This window comes from Jaculus jaculus, chromosome 17 (genome assembly GCF_020740685.1).
Source record: "Jaculus jaculus isolate mJacJac1 chromosome 17, mJacJac1.mat.Y.cur, whole genome shotgun sequence".
Lineage (NCBI taxonomy): Eukaryota > Metazoa > Chordata > Mammalia > Rodentia > Dipodidae > Jaculus > Jaculus jaculus.
Genome location: NC_059118.1, coordinates 6,444,450 through 6,466,936, shown reverse-complemented (window position 1 = coordinate 6,466,936; position 22,487 = coordinate 6,444,450). Strand labels below are relative to the sequence as shown.

The window sequence follows — 22,487 nt, the reverse complement described above, 5'->3', positions numbered from 1 at the left end:
AGAAAAGAACTAGAAAAGTTTAGTTCCTCAGGACAAGGCTCACTGATGACCTTTATATGTAGAACATTAGCTTCCCCTCTGATTCATTTATTAAGTCAGCAAAAGAAAAAAAAAAAAAACTGCCATTAATTTCCGCAACAGGCGCCTGGGTAGTTTGCGGTTTGGTGGGTTGGCAGTCTGGACAGATCTAGGCCTTATCCAGACTCCCCGCAATGCATCCGCCCACCATGACGGGTTGGCTCATCTGGAAAGGGCCTCCATAGAGGTCTCTTGTCCTTCAACAGGCTGGACTGGCCTGTCGGTATATGGGCAGGGCAAGTTTCTAAGAAAATTAAAGGAAGTTTGCAAGGTCCCTGAAGGCCTCAGAGTGAGACAGGCATGGCATCCCTTCAGGGATTACCAGTGGAGATTCGAGACTGAGGAAATAAATGCCATCTCATGCTGGGAGTGGCTATGGGTGAAATGGAGAAGGGAAGGGAAGAGAAAGGATTGTAGGGGCATTTTTACAGCTCACCACTGGTACCAAGGATGGATAAGACACCAAGTGCTGGGGCCAGAAGTCACAGCTCCTCATTTAAAAGGAGTGTCCCGGGAGCCGAATGTCACAGTCTGTTAGACTGGTGCTGCAGTAGGAATATGGTCCTTCTCTGCAATTAAAAGGGGGTCATCCTTTATAATGTACAGGGCCCTGGCTCTCATCCCCAGCACCACAAGAATGAATGAATGAATGAAATAATGATGTGTGGGTGTTTTGATGCGTTACACAATCAGGGTCCACCTGCTTTCTCTACCTGAGGAGGTCGTGACCCTCAAAATGACCACTGTGGTTTGGGGATCTGCTGTGTGTTTCCCAAGAGTTCGTGGTTGGAAACTTGATTCCCAGTAGAGTCAAATGGGAGGTGACTATGCCAGTGGAATGCTTCTTTTGGCAAAAATTGCTATAGTTCTCTTCTGGTTAGCTGGCATGAAAAGATTGTAAGGAACAAATCAAGACTGCCTCTCCCATCACTCTTTAAAAAACCATGTTTTCTAAATTTTTATTTATTTGTAAGCAGAAAGAGAAAGAAAGAAAGAAAGAAAGAAAGAAAGAAAGAAAGAAAGAAAGAAAGAAAGAAAGAAAGAAGGAAGGAAGGAAAGAAAGAAAGGAGGGAGGGAGGGAGGGAGGGGGGGAAGAGAGAAAGAAAGAGAGGGAAATGAGCATAACAGGACCTCTTGCCACTGCAAACATACTCCAGATGCATGTACCAATTTGTGCATCTGGCTTTACGTGGATACTGGGGAATCGAACCCAAGCCATCAGGCTTTGCAAGCAAGTGCCTTTAACCACTGAGCAATCTCCCCAGACCCCTCTAGTCACTCTTGCTTCCTTTCTGGCCACACGATCTCTCTCACCCTGATGCCGTCCACCATGGGACCCTCACAAGAGGCTAGCCTAGTGTTGGGTGTTCAGCTTGCCAAGCTGTGAGCTAAGTAAACCTCATTGGGTAATTGTGCTACTGCCACAGAAACTGAGCACACACAGTTACTATGTCTGTTTCTCTGGATGCCCGGTCCACAGAGGTGTGCCCACGATGGCTGGCTCTGCTTTACAGTTTGCCCGGGTGCATTATATACAGGTGTTCGCTGTGGGCAGCAGTCAGCAGAGATGACTGCTCTTGAGGGCATTCACATGTGACTGTGGGAATCGCAAACTAACTAGACCGAGACTCCGCACACAGCGACACAGCAGGACCTCCATGGCAGACCAAGGGGCGCCTGAGTTCCCTCTTTGAAGGCACTGGGGTGAGTGCAAGCAGTTCACTTTCAGGTGAGCGCAGGAAACAGTGTGGGGATCAGGAAAGGAAGTCGGGGAAGGAGAGGGAGTTAGAGAAGGGGTTTGGCAAGCTGGTCCCCACTCCTCCACTGGGAAATAGACAGTGTACCCTCAAAGCTCTCCTGCCCAGGAGATGGAGTGGGGGTGCTGTACCCCCACGACAGGTTGTCGTGTCTGACCTAGAAGCAGAGAGCACAGGTTCTGGTGTGCAAGGGGCAAGACATGTCATATCTCCCTGGACATGGGAAGACAAGTGAGATTTGGGGCCACAAAAGGTGTGGAAACATTTAGCAGTAGAGACAGGAAGGACTCTGTGTGAAAAGCCCTGAGACCAAATGCAACATCAGGGCAAGGTTAGGTGGCAATCTTTTCAAGAAACTTCCACCCTGGACAAGAATGACGTGCCCACTGGGCGAGTCCCACGGAACCCACAGGAGTGAGAGAAAGTTCTATGTGACCGCAAGGTGGAAGGCAGGCCTGCCGAGGTTGTAAAAAGCTTGTAATTTAGGTACTTGGCGATACTCCATCAATAAAGTGCTTGTCTCGCAGGCACGAGGGCCTGAGTTCAAGTCCCAGAACCCACGTCACGAAACCAGGCTTGCTCATAAGTGGAGCGAGGAGGTAGAATCAGTCAGATCCCTTGGTCTTCCTCACCAGCCAGGCGAGCCTAATTGGCTAATGTCTCAAAAAAAAAAAAAAAAAAGTAGACCACACCTAAGAGAAATGGCACTCAAGATTGTCCTTCGATTGGTGTGGGGGCTGGAGAGATGGCTTAGTGGTTAAGGCGTTTACCTGCAAAGCCAAAGGATCTCGGTTCGACTGTCCAAGACCCATGTAAGCCAGATGCACAAAGTGGTGCATGCATCCGGAGTTCGTTTGCAGTGGCTGGAGACCCTGGTGCACCCATTCTCTTTCTGCCTCTCCCTTTCTCTGCCTCTCTCTCTCTCAAATAAATAAAATAAAGTTAAAAAAATGTTTTTTTTAAAAAAAAGATTGTCCTTGGGCACACAAGCACGAACACACACACATACATTTTCATGTGAGAATAATATTTCACAAATTATCCCACACATGCCTGGTATCTCTCAGGACATTAATGTTAATCACAACACAAAGTCATGAAATACGGGCTTCTTCCCCATCGGAGCTGTGGGATCTTTTGCAGTCCTACCGTACATCACAGATGTCTAGAAGAAAGAATGGGACAGTTCCCAAACTTGATTCACCATGTGATTTTTTTTTTTCTAACTCTCAAACACCTTTGAGTGAAACCCTGGCTAGCCAGCATCCCCACACGCAGCGGCCAATCTGAGATCCGCCAGCACTTAGCGCCTGCAGGACGCTCCGCTGGCCACGGTGTTTTCTACCAACGGTCCAACCCGAGAAGTTCTCTAGGCCTTCTGGGGTGCTTTGATTCAGGCGTCCCCCATAAACTTAGGGTTCTGAACGCTAGGTCCCCAGCTGATGGCAGTTTAGAAATTAAAGCCTCCTGGAGGCAGTGTATTGTGGGGGAGGGGGTGTTCTAACCAGCTTCCTCTTGCCAGTGTTTGGCACACTCTCCTGTGGCTGATGTCCACCCTCTGCTCATGCCATCATTTCCCCTGCCACCATGGAGCTGCCCCTCGAGTCTGCAAGCCAAAATAAACCTTTTTGGTTTTTTCTTCCACAAGCTGCTCTTGGTCGGGTGTTTGCTGCCAGCGCTGCGAACCTGACTGCAACACCCTCCCAGCCCCAGGAGGGCGGGCCACGCCTCCTCGTAGCCCCGGCCACCTTGAAATCCAAACAGCCCGTCCTGCAGCCTTCCTAACCATCTTCTTCCTCCCTTCCAGCTGGGCTTCTTCCGCCGAAGGTACAAAGAAATCATCGAGGCTGAGAAGAACCGGAAAGAGAATGAAGACAGTTGGGACTGGGTCCAGAAAAGCCAGTGACCTGCCACGCCAGTCATGTGACCCCTCCCCCCACCACCAGCCTGTCTTTGTATCTTCCATATTTGGAAGAAAAAAGAAATCTTCTCCAGATTTTTCGGAGGCCCCACTGATGCTGTCCTCTTACTCACCCTGCCAAGCCCGGGTGCCAGCCCGACGCAGCCACTTCCAGCCAGGTCACATGACTAGGGCCGGTCGCCACTTCCTTTTCAAGATGTACTCTGAAGAGCTACAGAGCCGAGCAATATTTATGGATGCAACGTGCATGGTCAACCCTCAGGGGAAAACTGTTACCTAAAAGTATTTTTTTATAAATATAAGCCTTTTATATTGATCTTGTCTTTATATTTGTATCGATGTTTTATGATTTCTATTAAATAGTTCTATAATTCACTCAAGCACTGAAATCTTGGAAATACATGTACCTGGATACAAATCTTAAAGGATAGAATCGTATTGTACTTTGGAACTTGATGTTTAAAATTTAAAAAAAATAAAAAGACTCAGATAAAATAAGCTGAAGCAACCTGGTGAGAAAAATACACCAAGCTGGTAGTGCCACGGAGGACCCCTAGATGAAGAAGACCCCCCCTAGGCAGTTCACGGTGGAGCACTTGAAGAATCATGGATGCTCTCTTGGATGGACCTCTCCCTGGGAGAATCCCAACAGGAACTTGCAAGGAAAGCCGGATTCCTCAAACACTGGGCGCCACATCACCCTGGCGCAGCAGGCATCGCACCCTCCTGCTCCAGCGGCAAAGCTGGGTGGACATCTGCTAAACCTCGGACACCATGGCCCAGGGGTCACAAGCCCAGGACGAAGTGAGTGGTCCCCAAGCACAGGTCTGTGTCTGCAGACTGGGGGGGTGTCGCCTTCCCTCCAGAGGTCCCCGTTTCTCCTGCCCCTTCTGCCGACCTCAGTGGACAGTTCCTTCCCTGGGACCATCCGTCCCGATTTAGGTATCTCAGGGGGGCTCTCAAGAATCAAAGAAACAGGCGTGCAAGTAACTTATTAAGGAAGACTTTCCAGAAGATAGCAATAAGGGAGCCGAGGGCGTAAGACGGCGGGGGTGCGGGGGAGCCAGGCACGGGTGTTCAGGGAAAGTCGCATGGGGTGGTCCCAATCTAATCAGCTCTGAGGTGGGGAGCCAGAAAGCCATATCCCACACCTGCAAGGCAATGTGAACCTTCTCGGTTCTGCTGCCAAAATGGCTCCGTCCTCCAGAGGAGAGTTTCAGGAGTCCCCCTTCCCCTCCACCCCACCCGAACCCAAGGAGACTCAGAAATCACGCAGAGGTCTGAGCAGAGCATCGACAGGTGAGCACTCTACATTATGGCTTTGGGAACCCAAGCTCTCTGAGTGACTGTATCTGGGGTCAGCTGTGCTCCCCTCTCTGCTTCTGAGTACAGCGTGACTGTAAAAGGGCAGAGCTAGGAAGCACGTGATGGGCTCTGCATGGCTCCCGTTCCCCGGTGACCACTCAGCAGCTGCTGCCAGCCGTGGCTGCCTCGGCTCCCACCACCAAGGCCCCAACTAGTAAGAGAGAAAACATGGGAAATAGTCATGATTCCTTATTCCAGCCCGCTAATCACTGCCCCCACACACACACACACACCACACAGATGGCTTCAAATATAAATGAAATCGAATACCAAACCAAGGATCTTTCTTACGAGGTCTTGCTTCCTAGAATCTGACGTGTTGGATGTTCTGTGAGCATGGTTGAACAGACATAGAACCCAGCATCGGGGGACACCAGTTTTCTGTACTGTAATTAACTAATAGCAGCATCCAAAATGTTGAGGGTGTGAGGCCAGCACACACCTGGCCCGGAGCACATGTCTTTGGTTCTTAGTATTTATCCAGGTGACTCCGCTGCAGGAAGGCAATGATTGTGCCACATGTCCCTTCCCGGTGACAGGAAATGGACCACAAGAGCCGAGCAGGTTGTGGAAGTCAAATGTTGTGTCTCTCTGTGAGGTCGAGGCAGGGTCAGGCCAAGAATCCAGTCTTCACCCAGTTTGAGTTTTATCAGAAGAAACAGGCAAAACAGTTTTGGCTCCCTTAATAGCCATGGTGGTGCCCCGATTGTTGGCAGGCGCTGTGCCAGATGCCATGGGTTTCCTAGAGAATGGCACAACTGCCTCATGCCTCAGGGAGGCCAGCCCGCTGCAGTGGGCATGGATGCGGACTCCTACAAACCACGCTTGCAGCTGCCCTTTGGTGGCATCCTGTCCCTTCAGTCGTTTAGGAGTCTTGGGTGGTAAAGCACAGAACGGCACCATCGGCATTTGTGCCCACTGGCGTCGTCCTTTAAGGGGTGTGTGGAAACTTGGTGTCATTGGATAAGGGTGACCCTCAGGGACACAGTTCTACCATCCAGCCAGCAGAGCCCCTCTGAGGAAGGGTGGACTGTAAGGAAGGGTAGTCCCAGAGCTGGGGTCTGTTTGTTTCTGCCTGACCCAAACGGTAGGCCCACGGGAGTGGTTGTGTGTCGAGAAGGTCACTACAACTTCGTGGGGCCGTGTTCAGGAAAACCGTACGTGGTAACACCCGGGACAAGTCCTGGCAGCTGCCCCAGGTAACTGCTTGAGGAGACACGCTGTCTACCTATTGAGTAGCAGGTGAGGCGAGGGCTGATGACGTGGCCACTTAGCATCGGTGGTGGAGAAAGGAATGGAACGTTCTATGAGGATTCTTAAGCCAGCACCTTTCCAGCCCTCCGTGAGCTGTCAGAGGAAGCAGGCAGGGTGGGCTGTCATGTCTGGATTCCATTCCAGGGTGTTCTTTGCCACCACAAAGCCCATCACCCCCTTCTGCCTCTGACTCGCTGTGGATTCCTGCCAGATAGCCTCGTGGGCGTCATCTTTTGTCTATTTCAGCTTTTAGGCGCATCCTCAGTGGATTTGGCCACCTGCCAGCAGGCGGAGGCACTTTTTAACTATGAAAAGAGACCTTTGTAAAACCTCAGTAAAACAATGCCCCCCCCTTTTTGAAAATAGTCCCCTTTTGCTCGATTAACATAGGTCTCAAGAGAGTTTGGATCTGTCACCGAAAGGCCATGACATTCAGAAGCACAGGGTCACTGGTGGGAGGGAACCAGGTGACGGGCTTCATGATGACTGACGGGGTTCGCACCCAGCATCCCTGCCACCGGGGAGGGGTTCAAGCCCCTCAGCATCTCCACTGTTCAGAGGTTTGGCAAACTGTAGCCAAGTCCCTGCCGCTGAGCCCTGTGTGGCCTAGAGCCCTAGAGCCAAAGGCAAGGAGGTCAGAACAAACAGGACGGCTGCACCCATGAGACATCCTGGTAGTGACGGCGTGCCAGGTGCAACCTGCTGACGCCCAGCACGGTGGGCATGGGAAGTTTATTCACAGTGTTTCCACCGTCGGGTGAGGAAGGCATTTGTGTCCGCAGTATGTCCGACTACCTGTGAAATGTACAAGTGAATGTATGCCTGGTCTAAGTTTCCTGGAACTTATTGGTGCTGCAAAGAATTGTATTTTCCAGAGCTGTGAGTGCAGCTCAGTGCCCAGCACGTGTGAAGTCCTGGGTTTGAATCCCAGTGCCATCCAAAAACATTGTATTTGGGTGAACTGTCCCTTCAGGCAAAAAAAAAAAAAATAGTGAATGCTATTTCAGAAATGCTCAAAGAAGGCAGTTTTAGTTGGTGTTTTGATACATGAAGTGTAACACGTGCGGGTAATAGTTTCTGGAACAAAGAATGAGCAAAGGGAGACTACGGAGCCAGTGGGCTGAAGTGAACCTTCTAGAATGTCTTCTGGGTTTTCTGCAGAGAGGGACAATGAACAAATTTTCCCCAGCACGCCGTGATACCTTAGAGCACAAATGATCTCGACTTCCGATGTGTTAGCGTGTTTGGTTTGGCTTTGTTTACCCCTGATGTGCATGGTAGGACTGGCAGAGCGGGTTTAAAGCTTTACACGCGGTCAATTGCATGGCGCGAACCCATGCTCTGTACTTCCACGGCCTCGTGGGGGTGTCCGTATATGCGACCCGAGAGGATTTGCAGCAGGAGAGCTAGCCCTCCTGCGTGTCATGTGTATCAAGTCTGTGCATCACTTCTCTTCACTTGCACTGTTTGGAAAATGCCAGGTTTACAAAACACATGTTTGGAATAAAAAAAAAAAAAAAATGGCTTCAAATGACCGAGGAGTACGAGTGTAATTTCTTTGCTAACGCGAGCTCTCTACCGTTCTAAAGACAAGAGTTCCAGTGCCTTGCCAGGTGAGCATTAAAGAGCGACTGGAGACCCGTTAGATTGCACATGGACAGCCCACTGGACGAGATATTTCCTGTCCTTGACCCCCAAACTTTGTTCACGGTCCGCCTTGCTCAGAGCATTTCTGAGATCTGACTTGAAATGAACGTGTCCAAATGAATTGGAGGGTTCCTCATCATGAGCAGACTTCCTGGTGTCCGTAAGCCATGGAGAATTTCTCTAGAAGACTTTCATTATTATTATTATTATTATTAATTATTTCAGTATCCCAGGCTGACCTCAAAAGTAACCTTGAACTTCTGGTCCTCCCGGGGGCTGGGATTTTATGCATACACCACCACACTTGGTCTATGGAGCGCTAGGAATTGAACCCAGAGCTTCATCCATGTGAGGCCAGCACTAGAACAATGAAGCTAGTGCATAGAGCAATCCCAGCACGCTGGAGATGAGAGGCAGAGACAGAACTTCTCAGAAGCTGGTGCTGAGCACAACAAAGAATAACAGCAGAGGGCTACAGAAATGGCTTAGTGGTTAAGGTACTTGCCTGCAAAGCCCAAGGAACCAGGTTCAATTCCCCAGAACCTACATAAACCAGATGCACATGGTACACATGCATTTGGAGTTCATTTTCAGTGGCTAGAGACCCTGGCATGCCCATTCTCTCCTTCTCTCTCTCTCTCTCTCTCTCTCACACACACACACACACACACACACACACAGAGTAAATAAAAATTTTTAAAGGGCTGGGGAAATGGCTTAGTGGTTAAGGCATCTGCCCACAAAGCCAAAGGATCCCGGTTTGACTCTCCAGGACCCACATAAGCCAGATGCGCAAGGGGGTGCACACATCTGGAGTTCATTTGCAGTGGCTGGAGGCCCTGGAGCGCCCATTCTCTCTCTTTCTCTCTGCTTCTTTCCCTCTCATAAATAAATATATCAATAAAAAATATTTTTAAAAGCTTTTAAAGGGCAATAGCAGAGTAAGGTCCAGAGAGAGATCCTGCCTCTAATGAGATGGAGCGGCCAGGGCCCATCCGAAAGTTGTCTTCTGGCCTCCGTGCAGGGGACACGGCACATATGAACTCACAGAGAGAGGGGGAGGACGGGAGACATGGGCCAGATGCTGCAGGAGCCTGTAATCTCAGCACACCTCCAGGGAGGAGGGAAGTGGGGACAGAAGGATCTTGTGAGGAAGCTCACCTGGCGAACGAGTGCAGCGGTAAGAGATCCGACCTCACACAAGGTGAAACGTGAGGTCCGACACCCAGGGTTCCTGTCTGACCTCCGCGTGCACGCATGCACATAAACAGGCACACTTACACACAGCACACACTCGCAGCAAAAGTGATGTTGGTGTCCAGCGCCAAGGTGTGCTGGAGGCAGATCTGGGCCCGGCTCCACTGTGTGGAGAGCAGTTGGTCCTCCGTTGGGTTTGTGATGCTGGTTGGTGATGGCGTCTCCCTACTTGGACCTGCGAAAGCGAGCCGGCTTCTTCCAGTGTGGACAGTGTTGGCACAGAGCTTGTAAGCCTGAAATAAATGCCTTCCTTCTCTGGGCAGCTTCTGGCTGGATATTTGTCCCAGCAAAGCAAAGCTGACCGCCACAGTAATATAGTTCATGCAAAAGGTCCTGAATTTAATTTTTTAAAAGTACCCTTTGATAGATTGGGCCATCAAGTGTTCTTTATTTTTTTTCACTTAAGTTTTCCTTTTCTACAGTAACCATGAATTCCTTTTTCTTTCTTTTCCTTTTTTAATTTTTTTGTTCATTTTTATTTATTTATTTGAGAATGACAGACAGAGAGAGAAAGAGGCAGATAGAGAGAGAAAAAATGGACACACCAGGGCCTCCAGCCACTGCAAATGAACTCCAGATGTGTGCGCTCCCTTGTGCATCTGGCTAACGTGGGTCCTGGGGAATCAAGCCTCGAACCTGGCTCCTTAGGCTTCACAGGCAAGTGCTTAACCACTAAGCCATCTCTCCAGCCCTCTTTTTTGTTGTTGTGTTTTGGGTTTTGGACAGACCTGACTATGTAATCCAGGCTGGCCTAGGACTTGTGGCGGGTTCTCTGCCACACATTCAAGTGCCTCTGCCTGTCCAATGCTGCAGTTACAGCCTGTGCCCACCACTGGTCAACAGGTAACAACGAAACACATGGAACTTTTTTTAATTTTTTTGTTTTGTTTTGTTTTTTCAAGGTAGGGTCTCTCTCTAGTCCAGACTGACCCGACCTCAAAAAATAAAATAAAATAAAGCTCTCTCCAGGAGACTGTGAATGACTTGCTAGAAGAGACACCACGTTGTAGGTCTGGAAAGAAGGCAGTATGACATCACGCCTCGGATGCTGGTCCAATGGGCAGTGTGCAGCACCCTCCCCTCCTCCCCATCCTCTCCCCCTGTTTGTCTTCTTCCCTCTGTTTACACGTCATGGGTATCCTTTTGCCCATCCCCACCCTTCTAGCTCATCTCTTTATATTCCCTTTTGGTGACTATTCAGTGCTTGCAGGTTTTATTCACACTCCCCACCTTATGTACGCATGCTTATGGACATCACAAACCAAGACCCGCCCGTCAGAGAGACCATGCAGTCTCCAGCAAGCACGATGCTTCCTGCCTTCACAAACCTGTCCCCAACACCAGAGCTAATCACGCCCACCTCTCTAAGGATGCCCACACTGCTTTCCTCGGCCAAGAAAAGGCCTTAACAAAGAGGGCTGGAGAGATTGTTCAGAGGTTAAGGCTCTTGCCTGCAAAGCCTAACGCCCCAGGTTCAATTCCACAGTACCATGCAAAGTCTGATGCGCAAAGTGGTGCGTACATCTGGAGTTCATTTGCGGTGGCTGGAGGCTCTGCACACCCATTCTTTCTCTGTCTGTTTCTCTCTCTCTTTCTCTTTCTCTGCTTGCAAATTAAAAAAGTATGTTTTAAAAACAACGGAGCCTGGCGTGGTGGTGCATGCCTTTAATCCCAGCACTTGGGAGGCAGAGGTAGAAGGATCACCATGAGTTTGAGGCTACCCTGAGACTACATAGTTAATTCTAGATTAGCCTGGACCAGAGTGAGACCCTAAGTCGGAAAAAAAAAAAAAAAGGAATAAAAAACACCTGGCATGGTGGTGCACGCCTTTAATCCTAGGACTTGAGTCACAGAGGTAGGAGGATTGCTATAAGTCCAAGGGCAGCCTGAGGCTACATGGTGAATTCCAGGTTAACCTGGGCTAGAGCAAGACAATACTTCAAAAAACAAACAACAACCAAAAAAAATGAAAGACGAATCACCCACTAGTAAAGTCTACTTCCCGTTCCATCATGTGTTCAAAACCCACGCAATCATCTTTCATGCCTCAGGTGTGTCTGTTCAGTAGCTACTGCTTAGTGATGGAAGTAATGGAGCCACGTACTGAAAACCCCGTTACACTAGCCAGCTTGTCAGCCACCATCAGCAAAGCCACCTGTCTTTAAGGCCATGTTGGGTCACTGTAAGTACACATCCAGCTACAGAGAGCTTAGCCAGACATTCCCACTCTGCACAGACAGCTGGGCCAGACGCCAAGCCTCAGTTTCACCTCAGTCTGGTCCAAATTATATTAGACTTTATTTGATATGATTTTTCAACAACTGAAAAGAAATCCTATAAATTAGAACCAATCTGAGCAAGGCTTAACTGTGTTCTTTGAGGACATCGCACTGGTGAAAAGTCAGAAGCATTTAACAAAGGATCTCTAGGAGACCTTTCTTCTGTGAAATGTGAAAAAAAAAAATGAAAATCTCTCCAACTCTGTATCCATTCTCCTCTTTTTCTGTTAGCAGAATAGTTGGTTCCATGTAAACAAACACTCCAAAATAAGAATGGGTAAGCCTGATAAGAGTGACTCCCTCGCACATAAAAGACCACATGTGAAGTCATCACGGTTTTGCATAGCAGCTTTGTAGAGACACCGGGATGTGGTGTCCATCGTCAAGGTTACCTGATGGTTCCACATTGTTCCCAGGACACAAGCCCTCAGACACATATTCCAAGCCAACAGTATTGGAGGGCCAGATGGCACATAACCTCTCCCTTTGTATTTTACCCCTGCCAGAGGTTTCAGACAAACTGGCCATAAGTTCCCAGGTGTGTTTACAGGACACAGAACAGCATGGGGCACAGATTAATTTCACAGACTTGCCATCCTTATTTTCTCGTGTCGTGTCGTAGAATGAATGGATGACTCAGCAGTTCCCATCCTTTCGTCTACGCCATGCTTTCGAGGCTACAGACTTCTCCATTGCTGTGTCCCACAAAACTGGCTGCATTCCTCGTCTTACCATTCCACTTTGAGAATTCCCGGTTTTCTTCTACGATTTCTGCTTTGCTCCATGAGCTATTTAGAAGGTGTTTCTTCGGGAGCTAGAAAGATGACTCAGCACTTGCTGTGTAAGCATGAGTTCCGAGTTTGATCCCCAAGACCCACGTAAACACAAACAAACTAGGCACGGCCACACGTGCCTGTAACCCCAGCACTGAGGGAAGCCAGAGACAGGAGGATCCCTGGGGTTCTCTGGCTGGCTGGTCTGACTGAAAAGCAATGTGAGCTACGTGTTCGGCGAGAGGCTGTCTCTGGGACACGGTGCAGAGGAGCCGCAGAGGAGGACAGTCGCACCTGCCTCTTGCCTCCACAGGCCTGTGCACAGGACACATGTCAGGCACTGCCACGCCCAGGCTGGCGCCTTCAGGAGAAGGGCCTGAGCTGCCAGGCATGGCTAAGGACCACCCGGGCTACAGGAGGCCACTCCCTCTCCAAGCCCAGCGCACCTGAACTTAGGCTCTGCCCATAGCCCTGTGCCCTTTGGCCAGTTGCCTAGGAAACTCCTTAATGGTGTCAGCCAGCAGCCCTCACACAGCCCATCCCCCCCCCCCCCCCCCGCAACCCTTTTCCCGCCACTATGTAGATCACCGAGTCTCTCCCTGCGTGCTGGGATGAATGTCCCTAGGCATCGGCCAGCAACCTTTGAACCCACCAATCCCTTTAGGACCGTCGTCCCTGTTCTCAACTGCTCTCTGAGGTCGTCTCCTGGGTGTGTAACGTCCAGTAGCTCCCACTTCCGCTCAAGACCCTGCTCTCCACGGTCATCTGGACACCTTCAGGGAACCGCAGCCCCGAGGATCTAGGGACCCACAGACACGCATCTGCACACACATGCATATGCCACATACTACACACAAAATGGAGCACACCTAGCATTTTATACGGGGACTGTGGATCCGAACTCAAATCCTCATGCTTGTGTGGTTCAACACTTTACCCACTGGGCCATCTCCCCAGCTCTCACAGCTGGAATTTTGAAATGCATTCTATTCTAACAATCTTTGTTATCATGCCAAAACATTTAGTTTCATGGTAATTGTTGGTAGTGATGAGAGAGAATGGGCATGCCAGGGCTCTTAGCCACTGCAAACGAACTCCAGATGCGTGTGTCACCTTGTCCATCTGGCTTAATGTGGGTACTGAGGAACTGAACCTGGGTCCTTAGGCTTTGTAGGTAAGTGCTTTAACTGCTAAGCCATCTCTCCAGCCCCAAACTAACAACAATCCTCCTCCCTCTTCCTCCCAAGTGCTGGGATAAAAGGCATGCGCCACCAGGCTTGGCTAAAGATTATCTCTGTTTATTGGGCACTGTGGTTCTGCTCTGCCGTCACGGGTCACCCTGCTTGAGTTTGGCTGAGCTACTGTGGTTTCACAGCTTCAGTTCCCTTCGCCTCATCATTATTATTAATTGTTAGTAGTATCAGGGTTTTTAATGTGATTCTCACACTATAATCTAGGCTAGCCTTGAACTCACGGCAATTTTCTTGCTTCAGTGTTGGAATCACAGGCATGAGTCACCACACCTGACTTCGCCCATTCAAGTATTATCTGTGGGCTGAGAAGATAGCTCAGCGGTTAAAGGCACTTGCTTGCAAAGCCTGATGGCCCAGGTTCAATTCCCCAGTACCCATGTTAAAGCCAAACACAAAGTGGTACATGCATGTGGTATTTATTTGCCAAAACCCTGGCAAATGCACAGGACCTTAGCACATGCATGCATGTGCAAGTAAATGAAAAATAGATAAATTTTAAAATATCCTATTTAACTACCTGTATCAGCTCTCTGCTTCTGTGTCCCATGTGGCCTTTTTGAATCCCTTAAACTCTCCTGTGGCTGCTTTAACCCTTTTGTAGCCATTCTGTAACCTATGTATGTTCATAAATAGAATTGCTATGTGGTGTGTCGTGTGTGATCTGAGAATTAACACTGGGCTGGAGAGATGGCTTAGTGGTTAAGATACTTGCCTGTGAAGCCTAAGGACCCACGTTGGACTTTCCAGGTCCCACACAGGTGACACAAGAACGCAAGGTCACACATGCCCACTAGGTGGCACAAGTGTCTGGAGTTCAATTTCAGTGGCTTGAGGCCCTGGCACACCAATTCTCTCTCTCTCATAAAAAAAATGATGTTTGAGGTCTGGAGAGATGGCTTAGCAGTTAAGCGCTTGCCTGTGAAGCCTAAGGACCCCGGTTCGAGGCTTGATTCCCCAGGACCCACATTAGCCAAATGCACAAGGGGGCGCACGCATCTGGAGTTCGTTTGCAGTGGCTGGAGGCCCTGGCGTGCCCATTCTCTCTCTCTATCTGCCTCTTTCTCTCTCTGTCACTCTCAAATAACTAAATACAAATGAACAGAAAATGTTTTTTAATGATGTTTGAGGTCACCCAGGTGGCAATGCCTCCAGAGCAGAACTCAACTCAGCCCTCTGCTTGCCACACACCCTCCCCCGGGATTCCACTGCAACACGGTGCTCAGCTTGGAAACTATATTTATTTTCTTGCCATTTCTTTCTTTCTTTTTTTAGACATTTTTATTTACTTATTTCAGAGAAAGAGAGTGTATGTATGGGCACAGAAGGGCCTCTTGCCGCTACAAACAAATTTATATGCATGTTCCATGTTGTGTATGTAGCTTTATGTGGGGTACTGGAGAATCAAACCTGGGTTACAGACTTTGCAAGCAAGTTCCTTTTAACCACTGACCCACCTCCCCAGCCCATATTGCCATTCCTTCAGCAAACAAATGCAGGGGTTCAGCTTTCTTTTAGATGATATTATCAGGAAAGACAGATCTAGAAGTTCTATATATCTGAAATTTGTTACATTGAAAATAACATAGCAAAAATAAGGCCAGGCATGGTGGCACATGCCTTCAATCTCAGCACTCAGCAGACAGAGGTAGAAAGATTGGCTGTGAGTTCCAGGCCAACCTGAGACTACATAGTGAATTCCAGGTCAGCCTGAGCTAGAACGAGACCTTATCACAAAAAGAAAGAAAGAAAGAAAGAGAGAGAGAGAGACAAAATGTAGTAACTTCTTCTAGCACCATGTAATTTGCATGTAATTTGCGTGTAATTTGCATGTACTTTATCAAGAATGTACCAAGACATCTCTCTCACACCCTCCAAGGATCAGAAACTGTTACTGAGGAAAGGGTGGAAAGAATGTAAGAGCCAAAGGAAGGGGAAAAGTGATTTGCAATACCGTCTTCGAGATACAAAGTGGTGATGATGCTCACGACCTCACAGTGGTGGATGCTACCTAAACAAGACCTGTATAATAGGAGGAAAAATTATGATATCAAAATAGAAAAGGACTAGTTGAAAAGAGGAGGTGATTCAGTGGAGGGGGATAGAGGAGGAAGGACAAAGATCAAAAAGGATCATGATCATGGTCCATTATATATATCTATGCAGGTTGTCAATAAAAAGGGTTTTTTTTAAATTTCAGGGAGAGAGAAAGAGGCAGAGAAAGAAAAAGAGAGAGAGAGAAAGAGAGAATGGGCATGCCAGGGCTTCTACCCTCGGCAAACTAACTCTAGATGCATGCACCACCTTGTGCATCTGGCTTACGTGGATCCTGGGTAATTGAACTGAGGTCCTTTGGCTTTGCAGGCAAGCGCCTTAACTGCTAAGCCATCTCTCCAGCCCCATTGAAAAGTTTTCTTTTTATTTTAAAAAATTTATTTATTTATATATTTGATAGAGAGAGAATGTGTACACCAGGGCCTCCAGTTGCTGCAAACGAACTCCAGACACATGTTCCACCTTGTGCATCTGGCTTACATGGGTCCTGGGAAATTGAACCTGGGTCCTTTGGCTTTGCAGGCAAGCGCCTTAACTGCTGAGCCATCTTTTCAGCCCAATAAAATTATTATTTTTAAAAATGTAGGGCTGGAGAGATGGCTCAGCAGTTAAGGCGCTTGCCTGCAAAGCCTAACAGCCCGAGTTCAATTCCCCAGTGGTCACGTAAAGCCAGTCACACAAGGTGGTAAATGCACCTGGAGTCCATTTGCAGTGGCTGGACATCCTGACTCTCCCATTCTCTCCGTCTCTCTTCTATCTCTCTGTGCTTACAAATAATTAACTAAAAATGTTTTTAAGAACCAATGACATAAAGGGGAAAGTGTGGGGGGGAGGGAGGGAATTAACATGGGATTTTTTTTATAATCATGGAAAATGCTAATAAAATTAAAAAAAAACAATGGCAGAGAGAGAGTGAGAAGAGAGGGAAAAGAGAGGAGAGATTGATTCTGAAAGCAAGAAGATGCTGAGAAGCACTATATAACATTTGCAACAATTATTTCCTCCTCTGGGTTTTCCATTTAATACATCTTCCTCATGCTTGAAGGTTTTATGAATGATATTTCTGTAGATGTAGCTATTGGCAATAAGAGTGCATAGTAAAATGTGTTTTATACTACATTTGTGATTAATTGTGTGATAAAATGTGTATGACCATATGAGCTGATGGAAGTGAGGATATAAATTAGAATCCCACTCTTCAGTGCTTAATATCAGCACCAATCATTATTGGGGTAAATTTTAATGGCATTCATGAGGCAATATCAGATATTGTAAACCCTGACTTACTGAAAATGTCTAAGGAGGGTGGGCTCTGAAAAAGACACACAACTTCAAACAAATGTAGAGTCCTTTATTCCAGGCTGGGAGTGTACGCCCCTATAGAAGCCACATCGATTCTTAAGGGTCCCTTGAATGCTGTCAGGCTATCACAGCCATTCACAGAGCCAGGGGGCCTGGGCCACCTGGACATCTACCAGCAACGGTGTGTCTGAGAATACCAATTGTCTGATGACGTGAGTGTTTTTTCTATTCATCTATGTGTCTGTGGGTGTGTATGATGCGTGTGTAGGGGTACCCTTACGCCCCGGAGCACATATGGATGCCAGGGGACAACCGTGGGCTGTCTCTCCTCTCCGGCTGGGGGGGGGGGAGCTGGACTTGGTAGCCCGCTGTGAGTCTAAAGCAGCAAGGATCCGTGAGGTGTGAACGGGTCTGGTGGTTTGAACGTGGCGTGTCCCCTGCACACCCCTGTGTCTGTGGCTTTGCCTCACACACACCTCCCAGCTGGGAGGGGGCGTCTTGATGGAAGAGGTGTGTCACTCAGAACAGACGGTGAGATTTCTGAGCCCAACCCTACTGGGGACTCACTGGCTCAGCTCACGGCCACAGCTTCCTTCTTGTTTACGTGGAGATGTGACCCAGGCTTCTGCCCAGATGTTTTCCCCACCATGATGAAGCCTTCTCCTCGAGACTGAAAACTGAGACACACCCTCTTCTTCCATGAGCTGCTTCTGGTCAAGTGCTTTATCCCAGAAATGAGAAGCTAACCACTACAGGGGGACACTCCAGCAGCCCAAAGCAGGCCAGCAGGATGTGTCCCCCGGGAACCAAGGCACAACCCGGGAGGGATCACATAACCGCTGCTCTGCACTCCAGGGCGAACACCAGGACCTCGGGCTGGGGGGCACCCTGGTTATTTAGAACTAGCCTGGACAACTTAATGAAATCAAAAGAAGCTGCTGAAAGTCTGTACTCTTGGTTCGGGACAAGTTCCAGATATAGGACACTTTGTATGAGGGGCTAAAAGCTGTCTCATGCAGCTCCAAGATGGATGTCCTTAGAAGTCATGCTCTGAATGCTGTTGTCAAATCATGTTTTTTTGTTTTGTTTTGTTCTGGTTTGGTTTGGTTTTCTTGTAGAGGAGAGGGGTTGGTGTTTTCAAGGTAGAGTCTCATTCTAGCCCAGGCTGACCTGGAACTCACTCTGTAGTCCCAGGCTGGCCTCGAACTCACAATAATTCTACCTCTTAAAGTCATGGGCCACCATGCTCAGTTGTCAAATTGTAAAGCCTTATTGCCCCATAGATCATCAGAGCTTCCCTGAGACATGTAGGGCACCCCTGAGGAAGTAGGTAGACCCCAAGACCTGGAAGCAAGGGCGAATGGGAGTATTCCTTGGCCTCTCGTGGCCCTGGCTAGTCAGTCCACTCCTCCATTGCAGCTGCCTTGAGAGAGATGCCTTGTCTCTGTAGAACCCACTGCCAAACCTTTCAGTGCCTTCACATCTACAAGATAAGCCAGAGCTCCCAGGGACACTCACATCACCCAGGCACAGGGGTGGTTTAGTGTGACCAGGACGGAACCGACCTAGTTTACGGTACAGCGGGTGCTATGCTGAGCCCAGCCACACGGAGCAGGTCAGGAGGCTCCGAGAGATGTTGCTTCATCAAGAAATCAGTGATAGGGGCTAGAGAGATGGCCTAGCAGTTAAGGTACTTGCCTGTGAAGCCTAAGGACCCAGGTTTGATTCCCTACTACCCATGTAAGACAGATGCACAAGGTGGCGCATGCATCTAGAGTTCATTTGCGGTGGCTAGAGACCCTAGTGCACCCATTCTCTCTATCTGCACCTCTCTCTCTCTCTCTTAAATGAATAAAAAAAGAAACCAGTGATAGGCTGGACAGATGGCTCAGCGATTAAAGGCACTTGCTTACAAAGTCTGATGGCTTGGGTTCAATTCCCCAGTGCCCATGTGAAACCAAACACAAAACATGCATCTGGAGCTTGTTTGCAGTGGCAGAAGGCCCTGACATACCCATGACTGTGATCTCTTCTCTCTCTCTCTCTCTGTCATAAGTAAAAATGTTTAAAAACAGAAAAGAAATCAATGATGGGCTGGGGAGAAGGCTCAGTCCGTAAAATGTTTGCCTCGCAAGCTTGAGGCCCTGAATTCAATCCCCGGCACCCACACAAAAATGCCAAACCTGGGGCTGGAGAGATGGCTTAGCGGTTAAGCGCTTGCCTATGAAGCCTAAGGACCCCGGTTCAAGGCTCGGTTCCCCAGGTCCCACGTTAGCCAGGTGCACAAGGGGGCGCACGTGTCTGGAGTTCGTTTGCAGAGGCTGGAAGCCCTGGCGCGCCCATTCTCTCTCTTTCCCTCTATCTGTCTTTCTCTCTGTGTCTGTCGCTCTCAAATAAATAAATAAAAATATTTAAAAAAATGCCAAACCTGGCAGCCCACGTCCATAATCCCAGCACTGAGGAGGCAGAGACAGGAGGATCCCTGGAACCTGCTAACCAGCCAATCTTGCTTAATTGGCAAGCTCCAGGCCAGTGAGAGGCCACGCCTCAAAGGAGGAGGACAGTGTTCCTGATGAGTGGCGCCTGAGGCGTTCCTCTAACCCACACACATATGTCTACTCACCATGCATCTGCACGCGCATGCACACCTGCACACCTACGAACATGCACACCTACACATACACAAAAGATCAATAGTGGGGCTGGAGGGATGGCTTAGCAGTTAAGGCGTTTGCCTTCAAAGCCAAAGGACCTAGGTTTGATTCCCAAGGACCCATGTTAGCCAGATGCACAAGGTAGCACATGCATCAGGAGTTCGTCTGCAGTGGCTGGAGGCCCCGGCATGCCCATTCTCTGCCTCTCTCTCTCTCTCCCTCCCTCCTTCCCTCCCTCCCACTTTCTCTGTCAAATAAATAAAGTATTTTATATATATATATATATATATGTATGTATATATGTATAAATATAAGTATATGTATATATCAATGGTGAACACCCAATGTACTGGAATTCCAATGGAGGAGAGACATTTATCTGAGCTATATTTGAAGTCAATGGTGACAAAACCAAGTGTCTTAGTCCATTTTGGCTGCATAGTAAGAGACCACAAATTGGGGTGCCTACTTGCTGAGTCCTCACATGATATCGCAGTCAGTTTCACGTTGCTGGGATGAGCCTCCAAATTAAATACAGTCTATGGGAGGAATGGTAGTCAGTTAAAGCTTGCACATCCAGGGGAAGTTCCATAATGTGGAAGAAGCTGGCCCCCTTTCACAGGTCCACACAGAGAGCAACACCACCATACACCATACCACCAGCACCACAAGCAAGGGCGCTTCAAGAACTGCAGGCAGAGCTCAGGCACTCTGCCTGCCTTAGTCTGGAATTGAGGTCCACCCACAGTGATAGCTCCTCCAGCCAAGTTACGAGCTTTGAAAAAATACTCCTAAGTCTATTGGGGGCCATCCATTCAAACCACCACGTTCCACCTCAGGCCCACAATAGATTCATAACCTTCCCACAGTGTAAACTGTATTCAGTCCAACCTCAAAGATCCTCATAGTCTTTACCAACTTAAGATAGTTCTAGGGCTGGAGAGATGGCTTAGTAGTTAAGGCATTTACCTGCAAAGCCAAAGGACCCAGGTTCCATTCCCCAGGACCCATGTAAGCCAGCTGTACAAGGTGGCACATGCATGTGGAGTTCGTTTGCAGTGGGCTGCAGATGCTGGCATGCCCATTCTCTCTCTCTCTCTCTCTCTCTCTCTCTCTCTCTCTCTCTCTCTCTCTCTCGCTTTCCTCTTTCTCTCATAAATAAAAAAATAAAATAAAATAAATTTTAAAAAGATAGTTCTAAAGTCCCAAGTCTCATCTGAGATTTAAAATTGTCTCTTAGCTGTGAGGCCTGTAAAATCAACACAAGTTATATACTTTCAACATATAAAGCACAGAGTAAACATTTCCAACTGCTATAAGGCATAACAAGGAGAGACTGGACCAATGCAAAGTCAATAACCATCAAGCAAACATCAGACATCTGCAATCCAGGTCTGATATCACAGTCTGTGACTGACAGTCTCATGATTTTCCAGTTCCACACCTCCAGCTGACTGAGTAGCCAGGGAAAACTTCCCTCCTGAGTCAACAGCACTACATGGTAACCCTTGCACGGTCCTGGCATATCCAAAACATCTTTGGGTCTCCATGCAAGCTATGATCTATTTTCCAATGGCTCCACTGGCCTATGAGGGTCATCATGCCCTGCCTATATGCCATGTCTCAGCAGCAGCTCCTGGAACCATGTGAACTTCATGATGCATTCCACACATTTTAATGCTTCCAGAATCAATACTGGGTTTGCAGAACACAGCCATATTCTTAATTCAGGGGTAAAATCGTGACCTTGAAGAGCAGGCGCCTTCCTTTCAGTCAACTCCTTTCAAAAGAGTTTGCATTTCTAGTATTTAGTCTTTCCTTATTTTATTTATTTATTTATTTATTTATTTATTTATTTATGTATTTGAGAGAGAGGGAGAAGGAGAGAAAGAGGCAGAAAGAGACAGAATGGGCACACCAGAGCATCTAGCCACTGCAAACAAACTCTGGACACATGTGCCACCTTGTGCATCTGGCTTACATGGGTCCTGGGGAATTGAACCTGGGTCCTTTGGCTTTGCAGGCAAGGGCCTTAACCAGTAAGCCATCTCTCCAGACCCCAATTAGTCTTTCTTCAGGAATGCTTTCCAATGTTTCAATGTAAAGCAGTTGGGGCATCCTTAATCATGATAATATCTCCTTAACAATAGCAGCTGCAGCAACCAATCTCAGTGCCAGTAATTTTAAACTAGCTTGAGTTTTTCCAATTTTAAATCTTAAATTTCTCAGTTTCATATCTTTAGCCGAGCACATCCGCCCATTACAAAGTTAGCCACAGTGACAGTCTCTGGGCATGGGCAGCAGCACACAGCCAGCCCTTCCTTATGCCGGTAGTCCTGTTCCAACACAGTTCTCTGTGGTCTTTCCTTCCCCCTTGGAAGTTAATAAGCAAAGTCTCCAATTACAATTTTCTTTGCACTTCGCATTTTCAAACTCAGCAAAATAACCCATAAAACTTAGCTTATCTCTCTTGAAAACATCTTAAGTTGCAAATACCAGGTCTTTGGCCATTCTTCCAAACCAGAAGTTCCCAAAGACCAAACTCTACATGGTTAGACTCACCATGCATCAACACCCCACTCCTGGTACCAATTCTGTTGCAGTCAGCTTCACATTGCTGGGATGAACCTCCAAACCAGACACAGTTTGTGGGAGGAATGGGATTTATTTGAAGCTTACAGATCCGGGGTAAGTTCCACAATGGTGGAAGGAGCTGGCCCCCTTTCACAGGTCCATGCAGAGAGAAAAACCACCCCCAGCACCACAAGCAAGAACACTCCTGGAACCCCAGGCAGAGGTTAGGCACTCTGCATATCTTAGGTGGGGATTCAGATCCACCCATGGTGGCCCCTCCTCCAGCCAAGTTGTAAGCCTTGATAAACACCTGAATCTATT

The 22,487-nt window shown here is 48.2% G+C and overlaps 1 protein-coding gene across 1 annotated transcript in view; it reads left to right on the top strand.

Annotated features, from left to right (window-relative positions):
* Positions 1–4,254, top strand: part of Itga9 (integrin subunit alpha 9) — a 322,030-nt gene extending 317,776 nt beyond the window's left edge. The window contains exon 29 of the mRNA XM_045136949.1: positions 3,643–4,254. Coding sequence (XP_044992884.1) covers positions 3,643–3,741 — 99 coding nt within the window. The 3' untranslated portion in view covers positions 3,742–4,254. The remainder of the gene's footprint in view (positions 1–3,642) is intronic.
* Positions 4,255–22,487: the final 18,233 nt, after the last annotated feature.